Source organism: Cibotium barometz, chromosome 23 (genome assembly GCF_041138505.1).
Source record: "Cibotium barometz isolate CiBa-2024 chromosome 23, ASM4113850v1, whole genome shotgun sequence".
NCBI lineage: Eukaryota > Viridiplantae > Streptophyta > Polypodiopsida > Cyatheales > Cibotiaceae > Cibotium > Cibotium barometz.
This window is the reverse complement of record NC_141068.1, coordinates 25,667,898-25,687,347: the sequence shown is the minus strand read 5'-3', so window position 1 is coordinate 25,687,347 and position 19,450 is coordinate 25,667,898. Positions and strand designations below refer to the sequence as shown.

The 19,450-nt window shown below is 46.0% G+C and overlaps 1 protein-coding gene across 1 annotated transcript in view; it reads left to right on the top strand.

Moving 5' to 3' along the window:
• The first annotated feature begins 610 nt into the window (after positions 1-610).
• LOC147625785 (NADH dehydrogenase ubiquinone complex I, assembly factor-like protein (DUF185)) overlaps positions 611-19,450 on the top strand; it is a 62,312-nt gene continuing 43,472 nt past the window's right edge. The window contains exons 1-4 of the mRNA XM_086817362.1: positions 611-863; positions 953-1,017; positions 3,504-3,647; positions 3,742-3,852. Of these exons, the coding sequence (XP_086673488.1) occupies positions 635-863; positions 953-1,017; positions 3,504-3,647; positions 3,742-3,852 (549 nt within the window). The 5' untranslated portion in view covers positions 611-634. The remainder of the gene's footprint in view (positions 864-952; positions 1,018-3,503; positions 3,648-3,741; positions 3,853-19,450) is intronic.

The following is a 19,450-nucleotide window of genomic DNA, read 5'->3' as shown; positions in this document are numbered from 1 at the left end:
AAGGCTAGATGCACTGAGGCCATAGAGGGCACTATTGTCTTGGACACAGTGTCTTTGCAGGATTTGGAGTGATATTATCCATACCCTTATGGCAACTTGGGCCAGAATCCAGGGATCTTCGAGGGCCGCAGAGAGAAAGCGCGGCCAGTTTATGAGAGCGGGATCATGGTCTATTATTCATTTCCACTCATATGGGACCTTGTGGGCAAACAGATTGGTTGAGATCTCCACCTAGTTTGGTTTGAAATCTCCCTTTTGTAATTATTTTATCATTATGGGAAAACATACGAGATCTCGAACCTGGGTTCAAGTCCCCACAGTGACCTACGGATGGATGTTGCCACTTAGGGTTGGGCACCCATTGTGGTGAAGTAAATGCCCCGTGGCTAGGTCTCAGGCCGACTACAAGTCCTGAGTGATTTTGACGGCATAAATACCTCCAGATAACACGGCTCTCTAAGAGCTTATTAAAAGAAAAAATTCATGAACAATCAGATGTGTACTTCATTTGAATAGTTATTGCATTAATTAATTAATGCATTTCAACGTTTGGGCTGCTTATTTTGCTTATTTTGAGATCTTTTATGAACCTTATATAGTTAATAAATCTGCAGGCTTAAATTTATAAGGGCGTATGCTCACTGCGTTGCCTTGCACGCTTTGGATGGAAATGGTGGCAGTGTCTTTCATTCGGAGTGGCATTCAAAGCATTAGAAGCAGCAGCAGGAGGGGGCTCTGCAACTACAAGCTTTTGCCTCTGCTATCACAACGTTTCTGCTCCACCTCCAACCAGCACGCCGATCTTCAACAAGACGAGGGCATCGTCATCAGTGTCGACAGAACAGGCCTGTCCACAGCCCCAGGTGAGAGTTGCCTTTCTCAATTGTTTTTTCATCCATGCACACGTGCAAAAAGATTTCTTACACTCATACACATGGTTGTGTGTGTACAGAGCACAGCCATGAAAAACCGTTGGAGGAGTCCGCCATGGCCAAACACATAAAGTCATTGGTTAGGGTAAGGATCCCATTTTCTGTACCCATGTATTAATTAGGGCTACGCTTTTCCTTTCTTCTGTTAATTAAACACATCATTTTCTGCTAATCAAGCACATTATATCATTGGAATGCATCTAGTGTATAGTTAGGGTGATGCTTCTGTTGCTATTGCAAATCATTACTTAGGCTCCATATACCACCCACCAGCAGAGCATCTGATGAAGAGGAAGAAGAAGAGATTGGATTACCGTCCTATGGAAACCAAAAAATGGTCAGTGGGAGATGTGTGGTATTTCAGAAGCTTGTTTTCGTGATGCACATAGTCTGCAGTCCAAACCATGTGTATGTGCGTGCATGTGTGTGGCTGGTCAAATATCATGGTTGATCTGAGCCATGATTCTCTATGATTGAGCGCTTGAGCAAAGTAGAGCTCATAGCTGCTACATCTAGATTTTTGTGGGGGGTGGGGGGCGAGGGGCTGCTCATGGACAGGCAATCATGTCCAACCACAACCGCCCGGTGGTGTTTTGCAAATTGCTGTGTAGAGTCCCTTAGGGTAATTTCCTACATCAAGCAAAATGTGCCAAGTGATCAAGCCTTCATTATGGCATCAAGTTGCAGGTTTTAGGATGATGTTTTTCTTGGGGCAACTCCGCATGTCAATCAAATGTATGAATTCATTGGTTAGAACAAGTCATTACGGTGTATTCTATCTACATATCAAGCCATTGGTTAGGGTAAGGTTTTTCCTTTGCTGTTCTTGTCACAACTGAAGATAGTCTTCTTTTGCTGCATGCATTGATTGAACACATCATATTATTGTTTAGAGTACGCCTCCATGATTGTCATGTGCATGAAAGATGCCATGGACATTCTCAGGTGCTGGTCCAGAAGAGGCAGCCAGATAAAGAGTATGAAACAGATAGAGCTAGGACTTGGAGCACAAGGAGCAGTGTTGGACTGGAGAATGGACTTGGATCCTTGTCGGCTGTACCAGAAATAGAAGAAGAGCTGTCGGCTGAATCAGAAAAGGGGGCAGCTACATGCGCATCATTTATACGATGTTATGTCCAATCAGCTGGCCGACAGCAATCGGCCAGCTCTCCATTAAAGTTAAGAGACTATAAATAGCAAAGTGTGCTTATAGTTCTAACCATTCAGTCCTTTATGGATTGGATCCTTAGGGTCCTAGAGTAGGACAAGATTTTGGGTGTATACCACCTTTTGTACTAGGCAGCCTATGGCTGACGTGGAGGTACCTTTTTGTACCATATTAATATACTGAATTTCTAGCACCTCTCTCTGTCTCTACTCTCTCTTCATATCTGCGTTTTGCATCAGCATGTTTCTAGGAGTGTTTAGGGCTGAAAGAAGACTCCCAGAGCTTCTGCCTGTTACATTATAGCCTATATCAATTAAACACAAGAAGTTACTGGTTATGGTGTTGCTTTTTTTGCAACATCATATCATTGTGGAGGAGAAGCCTTTGATTTACTGTATATGTCAATTAAATGCATCAAAGGATTCATCAAATTCATCCTCATAAGATGCATCAAGTCATTGGTGGTTACTAAATGCATCAAGTCTTTTGTTAAGGCAATGCATTGCTTAGCATAGCCTTCATTCGAATTAAACACACAAGTCTATCTTGAACTCCCAAAAAACATATTTAGTCATGAGGATCTAATAGACACATAAAGATGTTTGTCAAGGTTAGGCTTAATCCATTGGCTTTTTCGTTTCATTCATTGGCTAGAGTAAGCCTTCTAGGCAAAGCCTTCATTTGTCTCACGTGTCAATAAACACATTAACTTATTTTTTTTAATGATTTGATGAATCTAATCAGCAAAAGAAACTTTGGCTTGACCATTGGCTCAATGTGCTTGTAAAAATAGGCAGCAACAAATGGAGTCTTTTTCTGGCTTAAATATGATAAACTTATACATGTAACTAAGTTAGAGCTATCTTTCTGCTTTAGTTTACACATTGATCATATGTACCACATTTTTGGTCTCATAGATCCATTGGTTTTTAGTAGACGCTAGGAAAATCTTTCTTTCTTTCTATCGAATGAAAAGTTTTTGGGCCTTGCGACGCAGGTCTATTGGAAGTTTCATGCAGAATGCTTTGAGAGCACAACAACATTAGGAAAGCAAAGCATCTTTGTTAATACTTGCAAGTGCTATGTGATGGCACCCATCATGGCATGTGGCCAGGTGCCACCATGCTACACGACGAAAGCCAAAGTATGCCACCTGGCGCAATGTGGTGGGTGCTCACCATGCCACATGGTGCTACATAATGAGCATTCACCAAAGCATGTGGCACATGTTACCACCACAGGGGGACTCTTTGAGATGTTTAGAAAAATATTTATCAAGGAAACAAGAAACATCCTGCTGTAAGGGGTTATTTAAAGACAACCTCTTTGCTGCCTTTGTTAAGAAAACATAGAAACTTCCTGATGCAAGTGTTTTTTTTAACACAGCCCTTTTTTTTTTGCAGTTCCGAGGTGGTCCAATCACCATAGCAGATTACATGGAAGAAGTTCTCACGAACCCAACAGCTGGTTTTTATATCAACAGGGATGTGTTTGGAGCGGAAGGAGATTTTATAACATCACCGGATGTCAGCCAGATGTTTGGGGAGGTTTGGAAGCACATCTTTTCATGTTTAAGTTGCTTGTTTTTTTTGGATCCTTTTGACACATTGTTAAGAAATGAGTCTCGGGAAACCTGTTCAGCTTGTTGGGATATGGAGCATGTGCTTATGGCAGCAAATGGGTCAGCCAAAGGAACTCAATTTGGTTGAATTGGGGCCAGGTCGTGGCACGTTGATGGCTGATTTATTACGGGTAAGACTTGCTTACACATTTCTGGTTACCATCTTTCACATTAGTTAGCTTTTTGTTTGCATGTAAAAAACAAAATCCGTAGAGATATGTATGGACTTTTATCTTTATAGACAAGAGGTAGAGCTGAAGAGAGAGAGAGAGAGAGAGAGAGAGAGAGAGAGAGAGAGAGAGAGAGAGAGATGACACCAGATTGAGTCCCAATATACCCACTGAAGAGCCCCATTTTGCAAGGAGTATTTGCTTTATTACTTTGGAGAACTTCTGTTACAATGTAGAGAATTTACTGACTAAGACTGCCAACGCAAGGACATTGTAGACCGGACGTTTGTTGAACCATCAAGCGGGTTGAAGGCAATTTTGGCCACTTTGGATAGCCTTATGTACGCCGAGATTTGCTGAGGGGGATGCACAACTAAAGGCTGGATGCCAAAAAACAAAGCTTTGGGGCTGCCTTGGGACTAAAGCACTAAGTGTTTGGCCAAGATTTATGCATGCAAAAGACCAAAGTCTTTAGGCACACATGTTTTGCATTGGTTCCACAGCGGAATGAATGAATAATGAGATGATTTTGCAAGGGAATGTGGGCTGCTTATATATGAGACATGCTGTTGGTCGGTTAAAGACTGTTGTCAGCCTGTTTTTAATGCCCAACTGGCTGAATAAAGCATTAAATGCTTCTGCATTGTTCACACATGTGATTCGCTTATCATTGGGCTGGCTGACTGCTGCTTACCAGTCCTGATTAGCTGTCTTCTTGTCACCAGCCTGGACATTGCCCAGTATGAAAGGGGTCTGGTGGACTCCAAGATGTCTAAATATTTGGAAAGTACAAGCTTTGGGAATGGGGGATTATCCTAGAATACAAAGGACCACACTCCTAAAATTTAGGAGAGTTGCTATTTTTGGCCCGACTCCGATGGAAATTCTGTTCGCGTCATTACATCTGGAATTGAGCAGATACCAAGAGTTGGCAAAGTGCCTATGACACAATGTCTACTAGTTGGGTAAAGATTATGGAAGGACCCATCTCTTAGATTGGGACATGTGGCAAGAAAGTGGACCAAAGTGAGAGAAGTGGCCTGACACTTGTTAGAAAGTGGATCAAAGTGAGACAAGTGACCTCACACTTGTCACTTCAGCTATTGTGTGGCTCTCCACTTGTCATTGTAGCCTTCTCTTGCCATTTTAGCTCATGGGAGGCCCAAATCTATAAATTGGAGCCCTCTCTCTTCATCAATGGAGGCTCTCTTGGTGTACACTAGCCTCTACCACCGTTACAGACTGCCCTAATGATGGCTACTCTCTTTCTCTCTCTCTTGAAGGCTGCCCATGAAGAATACCGGCTGTTGGGGACTGTTTTGGAGGCTTCCATCGCGAAGAAATACTGAAGGCAAGGATATTTAATCATTTATTATGATTTCTAACCATTGTACTTGTTGTACCAGTCCTTGTACTTGCTGTACCAGCCACTGTAATGGCTGTACAAGCCCTTGTACCTGCTATACCAGCCACTGTTTTGGTTGTAACAGCCCTTGTACCGGCTGTACCAGCCACTGTACCTACTGTACCAACCATTGTATCTATTGTACCAGCTGAATGGAGAGCTGAACCTGTTGTACCAGCTCTATTGCATGAAGACCCGTGGTTTTTGGGGAAGAATCAGTACCCACACGGAGGTATATGGATTATATTGTTGGCTCGGCATTTCTACAGCCTGTGTTCCAGCTTGGTAGCCTCGTGTTGGGCTGTGTTATGGCATTTGTATATGGATAATCCGGCATCTCCCGTGGGGAGAGTAAGGCCCTCAAAGCTTGTACATGATATTATTCTCCTTGGGTAATAAAATACTCCAAGGGGGGGGGTCGGCCCATTCCGGCCTCTATGTGGTGTCACATATGCAAGCTCCATTTTTAGCATTTGTGGATGTTTTGTCCAACTTTTATGTTTTATGCAAAGTGATGATGGATATGTGTTAAGGTTGTGGCCATGTTTAAATGTTTTAATATGCATTGATGGTATCAACAAGTGTGTCAAAGGCCCTAGTCCCCCGACACCTGCCGCGAGTTACACTTGTGCTGCCCCTACTAGCTGAGCTAGGGTGTCCTAGGGCTGGCCGACTTGGTCCCCAAGGCCAAAGTTGGCCCCTTTGGTGGCCCATGGACTGCCCATGTGTGAGCCCACAGCCTGGCCATAAATAGGCCAGAGCGTTCTGTAACTATTGGCCCTCCTAGCTTTTTTTCACATGATGGAACTCATGCCCGGACCCATGGATAGATGGATGAAAGCATTGGAACATGGATCTTGAAGTTGGCTCAAGAAAAAGCACTAGTCTCGGTCAAAAAAGCAGGAAAACCGTCAGATGCCCTGCTCTGCCATCTCCGCCTGTGGCCCGCCCTGCAGTGCCTGCTCCACCTTTGCACTGCCCTGCAGTGCGTGCTCTGCCTTTGCGCCGTTGCTCTGTCGGAACGCTGCCCTGCTTGTGCTGCGCTGCCCTGCCAGATCTTGCTGTGCCACCCAGTGCCTCTTGCATCACCTTGTCGCCGCTTGTGATACCCGTTTCAGTGCCAGAGCCACCCTGTGCAGCATCGCCCAACAACTTTGCCGCCTGCCGCCTCTGAGCCCCGCTGCCTTGCCGCCTCTGAGCCCCGCTGCCTTGCTGCCTCTGAGCACCGCTGCCTTGCTGCCTCCGAGCACCGCCGCCTGTCGCCTTTGAGTAGACCACCGCTGCCGTGTGTAGTTGCCAACACCTTTGTTGCGCCGCGTGCTCTGCCCTACTCAGCCACTAGCAGCTTCAAGTGAGAGTTCTTCTCGGGAGCACTCTCAGATTTGTCTTCATCAAAGGATTTGATTTTTGGTACAAAATTCCTCCAATAAAGAAAAGGGTTACAACGCTGTCTCGATGTTTGCTCTTCCGAAAAGCTTTCTTGAGGATCTTTTACGGATTGGGTATTGAGTTCTCTTGGTCATCTTTGAGATTTGGGATTTTACTCATACTTTAGTACTAGCCCGGTGAAGAGACTCTTGTGGGTCATCCTCGTGGTGTGCTCAGGCATCAGAGATCTTGTGCCTCGACACTGACTTCAACCCATGCCTCTTCATCAACATACTTGTTTGATATTGTATTCATTTGTTGTATTGGTCCTGGCTTGGAAAAGCGCATGGATTGTTCCTGAATAAATTCTTGAATCGTGGTGGGGCCTGTTCCCCGCTCGGTGTGGTGTACTGTGCAAGATCCTATGAACCCCTTCTCCACGCTAGACCATATCTTTACTCTACGGGCTATCATAGAGGAGGCGAGGTCTTCAAAGAGACACGTGTATTGGTGCTTTGTGGATTTCCACAAAGCCTTTGACTCTGTCCCTCGATCCCGTCTCATAGGACACTTCCAAGAGCTCCAGTTCTCACATGAGATGATATGGGGTGTGATGGCACTATATGAGGTAGTACTCGGCTGAGTACGTGCACCCGGTGGGACCTCGGGAGATATATGTAGCACTGTTTATAGTTGTTGTCTTTGTCCTACTCACCTATACTCTTTGGCCTATACATTGATGAGATCACAGTATTTGTGGATAGTTTTGGAGGTAGAGGTTCACCATTGGCTCGGATAGTAGTGCCCATATTGCTATATGCTGATGACATTGTCTTGATCTCAGATGATGGATGCTTGCTAGATAGGATTGTTTGTAGGTTTTTTTGCTTGCATTAGCTTCTTTTTCTTCCCTCGCCTTTTGTGAGAGAGAACCATCGTAAAGGGCCTATATATTCACCTCCATCTAGGCAAAGAGACCTCTCCCTTCACCTTATTAGCGTCGTTAAGGAACATTCCGGTTTGAAAATGGAGTGAGGATGTGAATAGGCGAGGTAGCACAAGCACATAGGGAAGTTGCAATTGTAGCTCTAAGGCAAGGCCCAATGACACATGCTTTGGCAATGCTAAGCTAAGCTCTTGACGTGAACATGTTTGGTGGTACTACCGCCTAGGGATTAGCTTTGTTTATCCATCCATTCCAAGCTATTAGGATTAGCCAATATTTTCGGCTGCCCACTCTCACCTACACTCCTTGGCCTATACATTGATGAGATCATAGTATTTGTGGAATTTGGATAGTTTCGGCAGTAGTGCCCATATTGCTATATGCTGACGACATTGTCTTGATCTCAGATTCAGCTGAGGGTTTACAGAAACACTTAAATGCATTGGATTGTTTTTGTAGGGAGAGAGACCTTATGGTCAATTTGGGCAAAACCAAGGTTATGGTCTTCAACACATCTTGATTTTCTTTCATATACAGAGATGCCCCAGTGGAGATTGTGAAGAAGTATGTGTATCTAGGAGTCACTTTTATAGGCCCTTTGTTTTGCATGACCACAGCTTCCATTGACCGACTTGTGAGGGGGCATGCCTCCCTAGCCCGTATGGAGAGACAGTGTTTCCAGGCACATTACCAAGAACCTCACACTAAGTGCTGGCTCTTCGATACTCTAGTACTACTAGTGGCTATGTATGGTGTAGCCTTTTGGGGGCCAGGCCTAGGGAAAGATCATTGGAGGAGCATAGAGAGGCTACAGGTGATGATGTTGTCACGCATGATCAGGAGTAAGCCATCTCTACCACATGACATTCTACGTGCAGAGTTTGGGGTGGCCGCAGTAGAGTCCTTTATGCAATTATACTGTGAGAGGGAGAGGGAGCGATTGAGACGAGCTGGACTGCCCTCCTCCTCAGTGACACGGCCACCACCATTACCGACACATGCATGGTACTCTGAGGTAGTCGAGTGGTTTCATGCACATGGCATACAGATGGACGGTCTCCCCCCGTTTCAGTATAACTTGGATTCCCCCTACCTTGATCTTTCACGACGACAGGAGATCAACCAGATCATCCAGTTGGATCTACTCAGGCTACACATACACCACACATGGGTGTCTCTGTCAGAGATTGGTAAGAAGTGTGAGTTCTACAGAGATCACTTCTTGAGACTTTCCAAGGATGGATTCTTTGAGATATCGGGATACATACAAATGCACATGTCACATGCTATGCGTATCACGATCAGCCAGCTGAGGGTATTCTCCCACCGTCTCAGAGTAGAGACTGGCAGAGCTGAGGATATCCCACATAGGAGAGGACATGCACAGTATGCGTCACAAGAGCAGTAGAGGATGAGGTCCATTATATGTTCAGTTGTCCAGCGTACTATGAGATACGGGGGAGATTCCTGTGCCTCTTACGAGAGGGATTCGGACCACTCACATGGGTGATACAATTTGAGGATCAGATGTGCTTGGGCATGTACTTGATGGAGCTCAGATGACACAGGGATGTAGTGTTGAGGCAACATGCTAAGAGAGCCCCGGCTCCGACAGGACACCTCACAGAGTGTCACGTGCACACCTTAATCCAGTGCCATGTAGACATGATTATTCCTTATAGCCGCCTTAAGGGCAAAGTTAGAGGTCGTATATGGGCAGTTTGGAGCCAATTTGGTGGCCCTATAGGTGCCTGGATGTGCCTAGGACATGCACCAATGGTTGGGACATATTATGGGCACAATATGAACACAAGCCTTCCAAAGGCAAAGGGACGACTTCCATTGCCCGCAGTTCCTGAGGAAATAGTGGTGGAGACACCACACCCTATGGGAGATCCACTTTGCAGTTGAATCGACAACATGGCGCAAAGGTGCATCATGTGCACCCGAGCTCCAAGTTTAGCAGGAGGGAATGTCACGTGCTCACCTTAATCCAGTGCCACGTAGACATGATTATTCCTTACAGCCACCTTAAGGGCAAAGTTAGAGATCGTATATGGGCAGTTTGGAGCCAATTTGGTGGCCCTATAGGTGCCCGGAGGTGCCCAGGACATGCACCAACGGTTGGGACATATTATAGGTACAATATGAACACATTTTTGATGACTTTTTATGGCCTGAAAAGTGAAAACCGACATGATTACGACTTGCTATCACTTTACTATATAAAGGCAGGTCATGGGTCGTTCATAATCATTCAAAGATAGAGATTGCAGAGCCAAGACCAAGGACATGCAGTCTAACAGTTTGGATTAGCCAAGTACATCAATCAACGTTTTTCATTAACGCATAGTGGAGGATAGTAAGCTTAAGTTCATTCATAGCATTTATAGTCTAGATCTACATTGGATCTATGACAATCATTGTAATTACTCATTCATTCAGTAATATATAGTAGTAGGTAGGTAAAGAGTCTCTCTCTTCTCCTTCTCTCTACTTCTCTATGTCATGAGCATAGCTGCAAGCATTCTTTGCATTCGTGCATTCGCATTCGAGAATGCCGAGTTTGCAAAAGAATGCATCGAGGGTGGATGCATTCGCATTCGTGGCGGGTAAAAAAATTATTTTTTTGGGCATAAATAGAATGTTCAAAGTCAATGCTTGAAAACACAATGAAAAACTTGAAAGCTTGAAACTTAAAAGATGTTAGAATTTAGAACTTAAGACTCAAGACTCAAGACTCAAGAGTGCTGGAAATGTACTCAATTTGCAAAGGGATGCAAACTGTTAAAAAAATTGCAGGCAAAGTTTGCAAAGGGATGCAAACTGCAAACGTTTGCAAACGTTTGCAAATGTTTGCAAAGCCTTGCATTCGCGAATGTTTGCAACTATGGTCATGAGCATGTGATTAGCGTTAATCTTTATTGCTTTGTGTGAATCATCATTAAGCATGCGTCCGCATAGTAGTCATGTTACACAGAGAGCCATCATAGATTTCTTTGTGGTACACACATCCCCATCGGAATCCACTGCCCACAACAGTTCCTCTACTACGACATCAAAGCCCACCACCCCCACCCGTACCTACGCTTCAGCTACACGCCCGAGAGGAGTTCTTAGCGCGAGAGAGCTCGATCCATTCTGCGAGCTTGACGCCCCCGACCTAGAGCATCAGGACCCTCCACCACATAGAGACGGATTCGTGAGGTTCTCCGCTGACATGACACACTTCCATCACATAGGCTTGACATTCACTCCGCCATCAGATCGGTTTTGGTTGAGGCGGGTATCGTCATGCGCTGATCACAACATATCTCAGTCTACACAGGATCATCCGTTGATCACATGTATTGTCAGATGTTTTCATTTTACTTTTTCTTTCAGTTTTCCATGGCTCAGTATATCCATGGTACCATTGTATTACTTTTGGTCTCATAGGCCCTTGGGGTCTTTCGTAGAGGGTAATATAACTTTCTTTCTTTCTCTATCTTTTTCTCTTGGACACGTGGTTAGTCTGTCAGTGCATTCCCCACTGGGCTTATAGTGGTATCAGAGCAAGGTTTTCTCTTGAAGAAAGCTTTCTTGGGGTGACAAAGCCATGTCAAGAGCAGAGGGAGATTAGGGGCCTAACAAAGGGAACAACTATGAGGTTAATATAGGACCTCAAGATGGGAACCTAGGCCGACCATCTGTTTCTCATGAAACCTTGGCCATGACATCAGCAGAATATTGAGATTTCCGGTAGTTAAGACAGTTTCTCCAAGACGAAGAGCTCCTAGCTTGGAGAGCCAAAAGGGAACAAGACCATTGAAGGGCTCGGATGTTCGAAGATTTCATCAAAGATCAAGCCACCAAAGGTGAAGAGTGGTGGCCACCAAAGCCTACCTTTGAGCCAAAGGAATCACTGTAGAAGGATCCAGAGCTACCCGATCCGCTACCCATGGAGGACATAGAGAAGCTACCTCCCTAGGCCCGCTCTGTCGGATGCAGCTTCTTCGGGCCAAGTAAGAGAAAAGAAGGTAAAAGAGCCTTCAATGGCAAAGTGGAGCTCAAGCCGGGAGAGAAGAGCGTCAAGTTCGATACCTTTTATGGAAAGCGGGACACTCAAAAAGCCTTATCCTTCATCAAACAGTTTGATGCTGCCTTTGGAGGCGAGGACTTTTTTTTTTCCAAGAAAAGATCCTTTCATTAGTTATATAAAAACGCCCGTAGGGCTACAAAAGATCCTCTTCTGCTCATAAGAAAACAGAGCAGAGAACAAAGCAAGGCAGCCAGGGAGACTCTCCCTAGGTGCTGAAAAGTACAAGTATCAGTACAAAGAACTGAGGGGCTATATCATACAATAGGAGGGGGGAAAAGCCAAACAGGTGGCCTGTAGTGCCAACAGGGGGACCCCGCGTGTAGGGTATAGAAGGGGCCGCTGCGCCAAGTGGTGTGAAAGGCCTGGCGTCGCAAGATCGCCTCATCCGAGTCGCCCCGGATGCGGTCATACTGTCCTCGCAGGGTGTGAATCAACTCCTGCCAAATCCCCCGAACAGTCTCTGCTGGTGGCTCCAGATGGTAAGGCTGCTGAGGAGCTCCCATCGTAGATCCATCTCCTGTGTCCAGCCGGCGGACGAGAAATCCGGTGAAGGAAAGCTGGCCCCTAATGAATCTGATGGCCTGGCTGTCCTGCTCCGTCTCATAGTGAAACCGGCCTCTGGTAGAAACCAAAGTGCGGTAGACTAGCAATCGCCCTTCCACTTGTAGTCCAGATATAAAAACAAATGTGATTGGAGCTAGAGTGCCCCAAATCTAAAATAAAACCGACACTTGTTGGCCCCAAAGCTTGGCGCCCCTTGCGGTATTTCTTTATTCCATTTCAAAAATATGTAAGGCTGAGTACAACGAAACCAGCCAAGAGAATACACCTGTATGTCCAATCTTGCAGCCCACAATACCTCTTAGCACAGAGGATTCACACACAGATCTGTGTCTCAAAGCAACACTCTGTGCTTCCCTCTGATCAGCCAAGACCATTCAGCAGGACAGCCTTGAGCATACATCTGGCATATCTCATGCACATGATTCCACAACTCAGCACAAACATACATTCACTGTCCAATCTCTGTTTCCACCCTTTTCAATCTGCCATACCCCTCCTCTCACAAGGGGCCCGATAGCACAAATCTGCAGCAGACATAAGCCAATGGAAAGAAAAATAGATGAACAAATTCAGAGCTTACCAAGTCAGCACGTGGTTCTGCACCCGTGGAACAGTTCGTACCAGTATGCACTTGACAACGACTGTCTGTACTGTTTCCCCTGCAACCACTTGACTATCACACCAACCAAGCTCTGGAAAAGCTCTGTTTGCAACTGTAGGTACTTTACCTGCCTGTACAGACCAGTAATCCAGTACTGTTCCTGTCCGTACAGCCTGTACCAGCAGTCCACGTGGCAGCTGTACCCGCCTACGCTGCGTGAAATCGACCTTTGTACCCGATTGTACCAGCTGGTACAGTTCTGTACCTGCAGCCAGTCGCCTGTCAGCAGTCGTACAACTGCTTGTACCTGCTGTCCGTACGACTGTACCTGTAGCACAGCTTCTGTCAGAACCCACAGCACCTGTACCTGCTCAGCTTGTCAGCGCCGCCTGTACCTGTTCTGTCCAGCGCCGCCAGCACCTGCCCTGTCCAGCGCCGCCAGCACTTGCCCTGTCCGTACAACTGTACGAGCAGCAGAACCTGCAGCAGCAGTTCTGTACCCGTCTTCAGCTACTGTCAGCGCAGCCTGTACCTGCAGCAGCAATTCTGTACGGGCAGATTCCTCCTGGACTGTACGGCCTGTAGCACGTGGACTGTACGGCCAGCTTTGCACAGAAAACAGCAGCAAAAACCACAGCCAGTAGTCGACCAGCTTCCCCTTTCTCTTCCACGCTTGTTTCTTGCACGACTCTCCAAAAGCTAGAGAGAGAGAGAGAGAGGTGAGAGAGGCATGCAACTCCAAAAGTGGAGTGGCCTCTCCCCAAAAATGTCCTAGGGTCCCAACTTTAATAAACATTAAAGTTCCCTAGGGGCCACTAAGGCCTAGGGGCAACCATCAATAAAACATTAAAAACATTAATGTCTTGGTCCCCCCTTTCACATCTGAAGTGTCCACACATCATTTCATTTGTCCGGGCACCCCAAATGTGAATCTTTTAATATTTTTGCTCAGCAACCACCATGCACACACTTGTGCTGTTCCATTTTCACAGGGCCATGACATACCCCCCTCTTGAAAAATGGCAAGCGTCCTCAATTGCATTCTGGTGATACAGCAAAATATCCAAAGTGAAATATACAATATGGCAAGATCAGCATCCCAATCTCTCTAAGCCATGCACATGTAACATCATTCAGTGCAAACCAATGGCGTAGTAGTAGTCCAAGTTGTATACCATTGTGAACCATACATAACCACAATATCCCATGTGACTAGTACACATATATCATAGAAGTCCCATAAACAGATGTACTGTCAGCCATCAGTACCTTCGGGTGAGATAAAAACTGCACCAAGCGACCTCTAGATGTCATCTGAGCCTGTCTGTAAAAAGGGAGTGGAGGTGCTACCGCCCTCTTGAGCATCAGGTAATGCTCCAGACCCATGCTCTGCTGAACCTGAATGAGCCACAACAAGAGTCGGCTCTAAAGGCATCGAGATAAAGTTGCAAAACCTGAGGTGAATCTGTTAAGTCACCTTCCTCCATCCACTTCGCATTCATCGGTGAATAGTTCTTGAACTTCACAAGATAGCGACGGGAAACTTTACCTCGTACCTTTCTTTCCTTATGTGGCAGTATCTGCTCTGGAATAAGAACCTCATCAAGTTCCTCAACTTCCGGCTGAGCCTCATCTGATACATCCTCAGGCACATCCCCACGGAAAGGTCTAAGGAGACTCACGTGAAATGCATTGTGAATCTTCCAGTGATCTGGTAGCTTCAAACGATAGGCTACCTCACCAATCTTTTCCAATACCTGAAAAGGCCCATAATAACGCATGCTCAACTTAGGGAATAAGCGCTCTTTACCCTTCATCTTCTTGAGTCTAGCCTTTTCAAAGCGCAAAAGAACCCAGTGACCCAATGCAAACTCTAAAGCACGTCTGTGATGGTCTGCGGCTTTCTTTTGCTTCTGCTGAGTTTTCTGGAGTGCCAACTTAACTCTCCGATAAGCTTCATCCATGTTTTCCACATACTGATCAGCCTCAAATATCTTATCCTTTGTTTTCCACATACTGATCAGCCTCAAATATCTTATCCTTTGTGTGCAAAATGGGTGGTACCTTCTTCCCTCCTTCCACAATCTCAAAAGGCGCCTTGCCCGTCGAGGTATGGACAGTGTTGTTATATGCAAACTCCACCAAAGGAAGATACTTTTCCCATTGTTGCTTGTGCTCTGACACGTAACACTTGAGAAGATCTAGCACTTTAGAGTTAGCCTCTTCTGGACTGACCATCTGTTTGTTGATGAAATGACGATGAAAACTTGAGAGTTGTACCCATGTTGTCAAACAACCCTCTCTAGAACAAACTCGTCATCCGTGGATCACGGTCACTAATGATAGACGTAGGCAAGCCATGATACTTGAAGATGTTCGCCATGAACAACTTCACCATATGATCCACTTTGATCATCTTACGCACGGGAATGAAATGAGCCTGCTTATTGAACCTGCATATGATAGTCCAAATGCCATCATTGCCCGTTTGTGTCCGTGGAAGATCAAATATAAAATCCATGGCAATGCTCTCCCAAGGTCTATCTGGAATAGGTAAAGGCTGTAATAACACTGGTGTCTTTTGACGGTCAAACTTTACCTTTTGACATACGATGCATTGCCTAACAAAGGCATCAACATCTCTTCTCAAGGTTGGCCAATAAAAGAAAGTCTCCACTGCTTTTACCGTGGCGTCAATACCTCTATGACCTGCATACGGTGGAGCATGACTTTCAATCATAACCTTGAGGCGCAATGGCCTGGTAACACACAGTCTACCATGCATCAATAAAAACCCATCTCTGAGAGCATAATGCTCATGCCGCTGACCCCCAGACATCTGATCATACAACCTTTCAAAGTCCTCATCATGGGCATACTATGCTTTCATTTCATCAAGCTCATGATGATAAGCAGGTGAAACTGCGGAAGCTTCGGAGAAGGATCGGTACTTCAAAACTCAGAAAACAGCACTCTTTTCGCGACGGAATTAACGCACAAACTGAAAGACGATGTGCAGAAAATAGAGAGAGAAGGGGGAGATGGAGAGGACACAGTATTGGGTCCCAATTACCCTCTGTAGGGCCCCCACCACGGATGGTGTATTTGCTTTATTAGAATGATGTAAATCTGAAAACAAATACAAAGTACTTGACCTTTTCTTGGCTGGAAAACCTGCCCTTGACCTTCAGTCCTTCACCCCTTTGCTTTAGCAATGTTCTTGGCTGTCCTGGCCCTTGGTTGCTTGGAGCACTTGGTGAATTATGAGATGACTTCAATGATTCTAGGCTGGAGTATTTATACTCCCTTTTGCATCCAGTTGGCCAGCTTCATGAAGCTCCACGACTGGGTCTTATTCAATTAAATGCTTTCACACTTTAATAAATGCTGGCCACTCTACGCCTGCCTGCTGGACAGTTTCCAGGCTGCTGGGCACCATGCGCATGGGTGTGGGACTGCCCCCTACACCTGGCCGACTTGCTGGGTAGGGTTTCTAACCTTGTCGGCTGCCTGTCCAGCAGCCCTAGGGCTGGCCGACAGCCCTTCCAGCCCATGCCATGGCTGGTGGGCACAGCTTGGGCCCTCCTGGGCCCTTGGGGGTGGTTCTACACCTCCTCCCATGCCCACACTAAGAGTGCAAGTGCAAATCTTCGCACTGGGGTAGGCCTGTGGGCTGGCCCCATCTCCACATGCAAACCTACATGCCCACAGAGGTCTGGCATCCAGTTGCAAACTAGATACACAGAACATCTGACATCATTCCAGAGGGAGACTCACAGCGCGGACTGGCACTGTTTCATGTGCAGGACTGTGCACACCTGACCTTGGACTCATGTGCAGGACAATGCACACCTGACCTAGGACGACTGAGATGGATCCCTGGCTGACTCTCCCGGACTGGGCTCACATGGGACCAGTTCACCATCCCAGGTCCTGCACCTTCTGTACAGAAATGTCTACGTGGCATCCAAGTGCGGGATGCACGTGACATCCCCTTCTGCTTAACTTGACGGAAGCTGCATAGCCTCCAAATAATCCGTCAATAATGCCGGATAGTCTTCGAAAAATTCTTTGTCGAGCCATACCGCTTCATGAGTTCCTCGGTCTTGAAACTTCGTGAGGAACTTTCGTATTCTTCGGCCTGAGCCATGCTTGAAACGGTGCAGAAGGATCTGTTCTGGAATCATTACTTCTGCTTCATCAATAATGTCTGGTTCCGCTTCGTCTTTGACCTCTGAAGGGGGTGGACTTGCATATGGCTTTAACCAACTGACATGAAATACATCGTGCATAGTTCAACTCGGAGGTAGCTTTAACTGCATAGATACCTCATTAATCTTTTTCCGGATGGGAAATGGTCCGAAGCTCCTGAAAGACAACTTTGGGTATCGCTTGCCCACCTGCTTCAATCTTTGCTTCATAATCCGAAGATACACCCAATCCCCTTCCGAAAACTTCATGTCCCTTCGGTCTTTATTGGCCTGTCGAGTGTAGGCCTCTTGCGCTTTAGCCAATCTGTCTTTAACGGACTCTAGGATCTCCTGGTAAGACTCCGTCACTCTGTTCGCCTCCGGTACTGAAGACGAAGTCCTGGTTAACAACGACTGGAAAGGCCTTCCAAACGCTGCCTTATATGGAGTCCTGCCAATAGCTGAAGAAAAAGAGTCATTCAAAACAGCTTGAACTAAAGGCAAAAACGATTCCCACTTACCTTGCTGATCGTGGACATAACACTTCAGCACATCAAAGGCCAACTGGTTGTATATCTCTGTCTGGCCATCTGTGTGTGGGTGGAATGCATTGGAAAAATTCAACTTAGTACCAACATTATCAAACAATGCCCTCCAAAAATGACTGGTAAACTTGGCATCTCGGTCTGACACTATGGTCCTAGGAATCCCGCCAATCGGGTACCAATGCCGAATGAATAGCTGGGCAACATCCTCGGCGGTCACATTGGCCTTGCAAGGAATAAGCATAACAAATTTGCTGAACCTATCAACAATAGTTAAACACTGTGTATTACGCTTACTCGGACTGGGAGGCAGATTTGTGACAAAGTCCATCGAAATGTCCTGGAAAGGACCCTCAGGAATTGGCAAAGGTTGTAACAACCCTATCTTCTTTCCACGAGGAGCTTTCACCTTTTGACAAATGTCACAGCGTTGTACATATGTAAACACATCACGCCTCATCTTTGGCCAATAGTATTGCCGTTCTAATTTCTCCAGAGTCGAATTCATGCCCCTATGACCACCTGTAATGGCGTCATGGGCATCATGGAGAAGAGTTGCCCGGAATGATTTCATGACAGATAGTCGGCCTTTGTAGAAAAGCCAACCATCGCGTATCAGAAAATGGCATGGTCCGGTGGCATCCAATGCCTGTTCCCACTGTGTACCGAATTCCTCGGAATCCGCGTACGTGTGCTTCATGTCTTCTAGTCCTGTACCAACAAGGTCAAGTCTAGTGGTCTGAATCGCAGATACTTGTCCCTTCCTGCTCAAAGCATCGGCCACTGGATTGGCCTTTCCTGGAAGGTACTCAATCATGCCACCGAACTGCTGGAATATCTGACTCCAGCGGTGTTGTCGATCACTCCACTGTGCACTTGGCATCGTCTGAATCCAGCGCAATGCCTGATGGTCAGTGCGAACCTCAAAGTCACGGCCATACAGGAAATGTTTCCAATGTTTCAAGGCCTGTATAACTGCTAGGAGTTCACGATCATAGACTGAGTAGTTCTTCTAGGCGGGCAGTAACTTACGAGACATGTAAGCTACTGGATGACCATTCTGTTGCAATACACCTCCAATTGCGATGTTACTCGCATCGGTGATCACTTGAAATGGTTCGTCCCACGAGGCAAGGGCTAAACAAGGCGCTTCTGACAAAGCCACCTTGAGGTTCTGGAACGCCTCCAACGCTCGTGGAGTCATTCGAATCTTTTGTCTCCTTGTTTTCACTCCCTTTAGCAGATCGGTGAGGTCTGCCGAGAGATCAAACAACTTGTCAATGTGGGTGGAATATGCCTGGCATATACCCACAAATGATCTAATGTCATAAGCGGTCTGAGGTACTTCCCAGTTAACAATCTCGGCCACTTTAGCCGGATCAAGTCGAATGCCTTCAGCACTAATTATATATCCCAAGTAATGTACCTGGAACAGATAAAATTCTGACTTCTTTTCATTGACATAGAGCTCGTTGCTTTCCAGCAACTTAAGGACTTTCTCCACATCAATGTCATGCTGCTCAACTGTAGCTGAAAATATGAGTATGTCGTCCAGAAATATGAACACACACTTTCCAATCAACTCCCGGAAAATACGCATCATCATGCGGTTAAATGTAGCTGGGGCGTTCGTCAAACCAAATGGCATGACCACAAATTCATAGTGGGCCCGTTCTGTACGGAAGGCTGTTTTGGGGATGTCCCCCTCTACAATCCGTACCTGGTGGTACCCACTCTTTAAATCCAATTTAGAGAACACCTTAGCTCCATTCAGCCTCTCGAGAATATAGTCAATTCGAGGCATCGGGAATCTGCTCTTGATAGTCAGCTTGTTGAGTGCACGATAATCGACACACAAC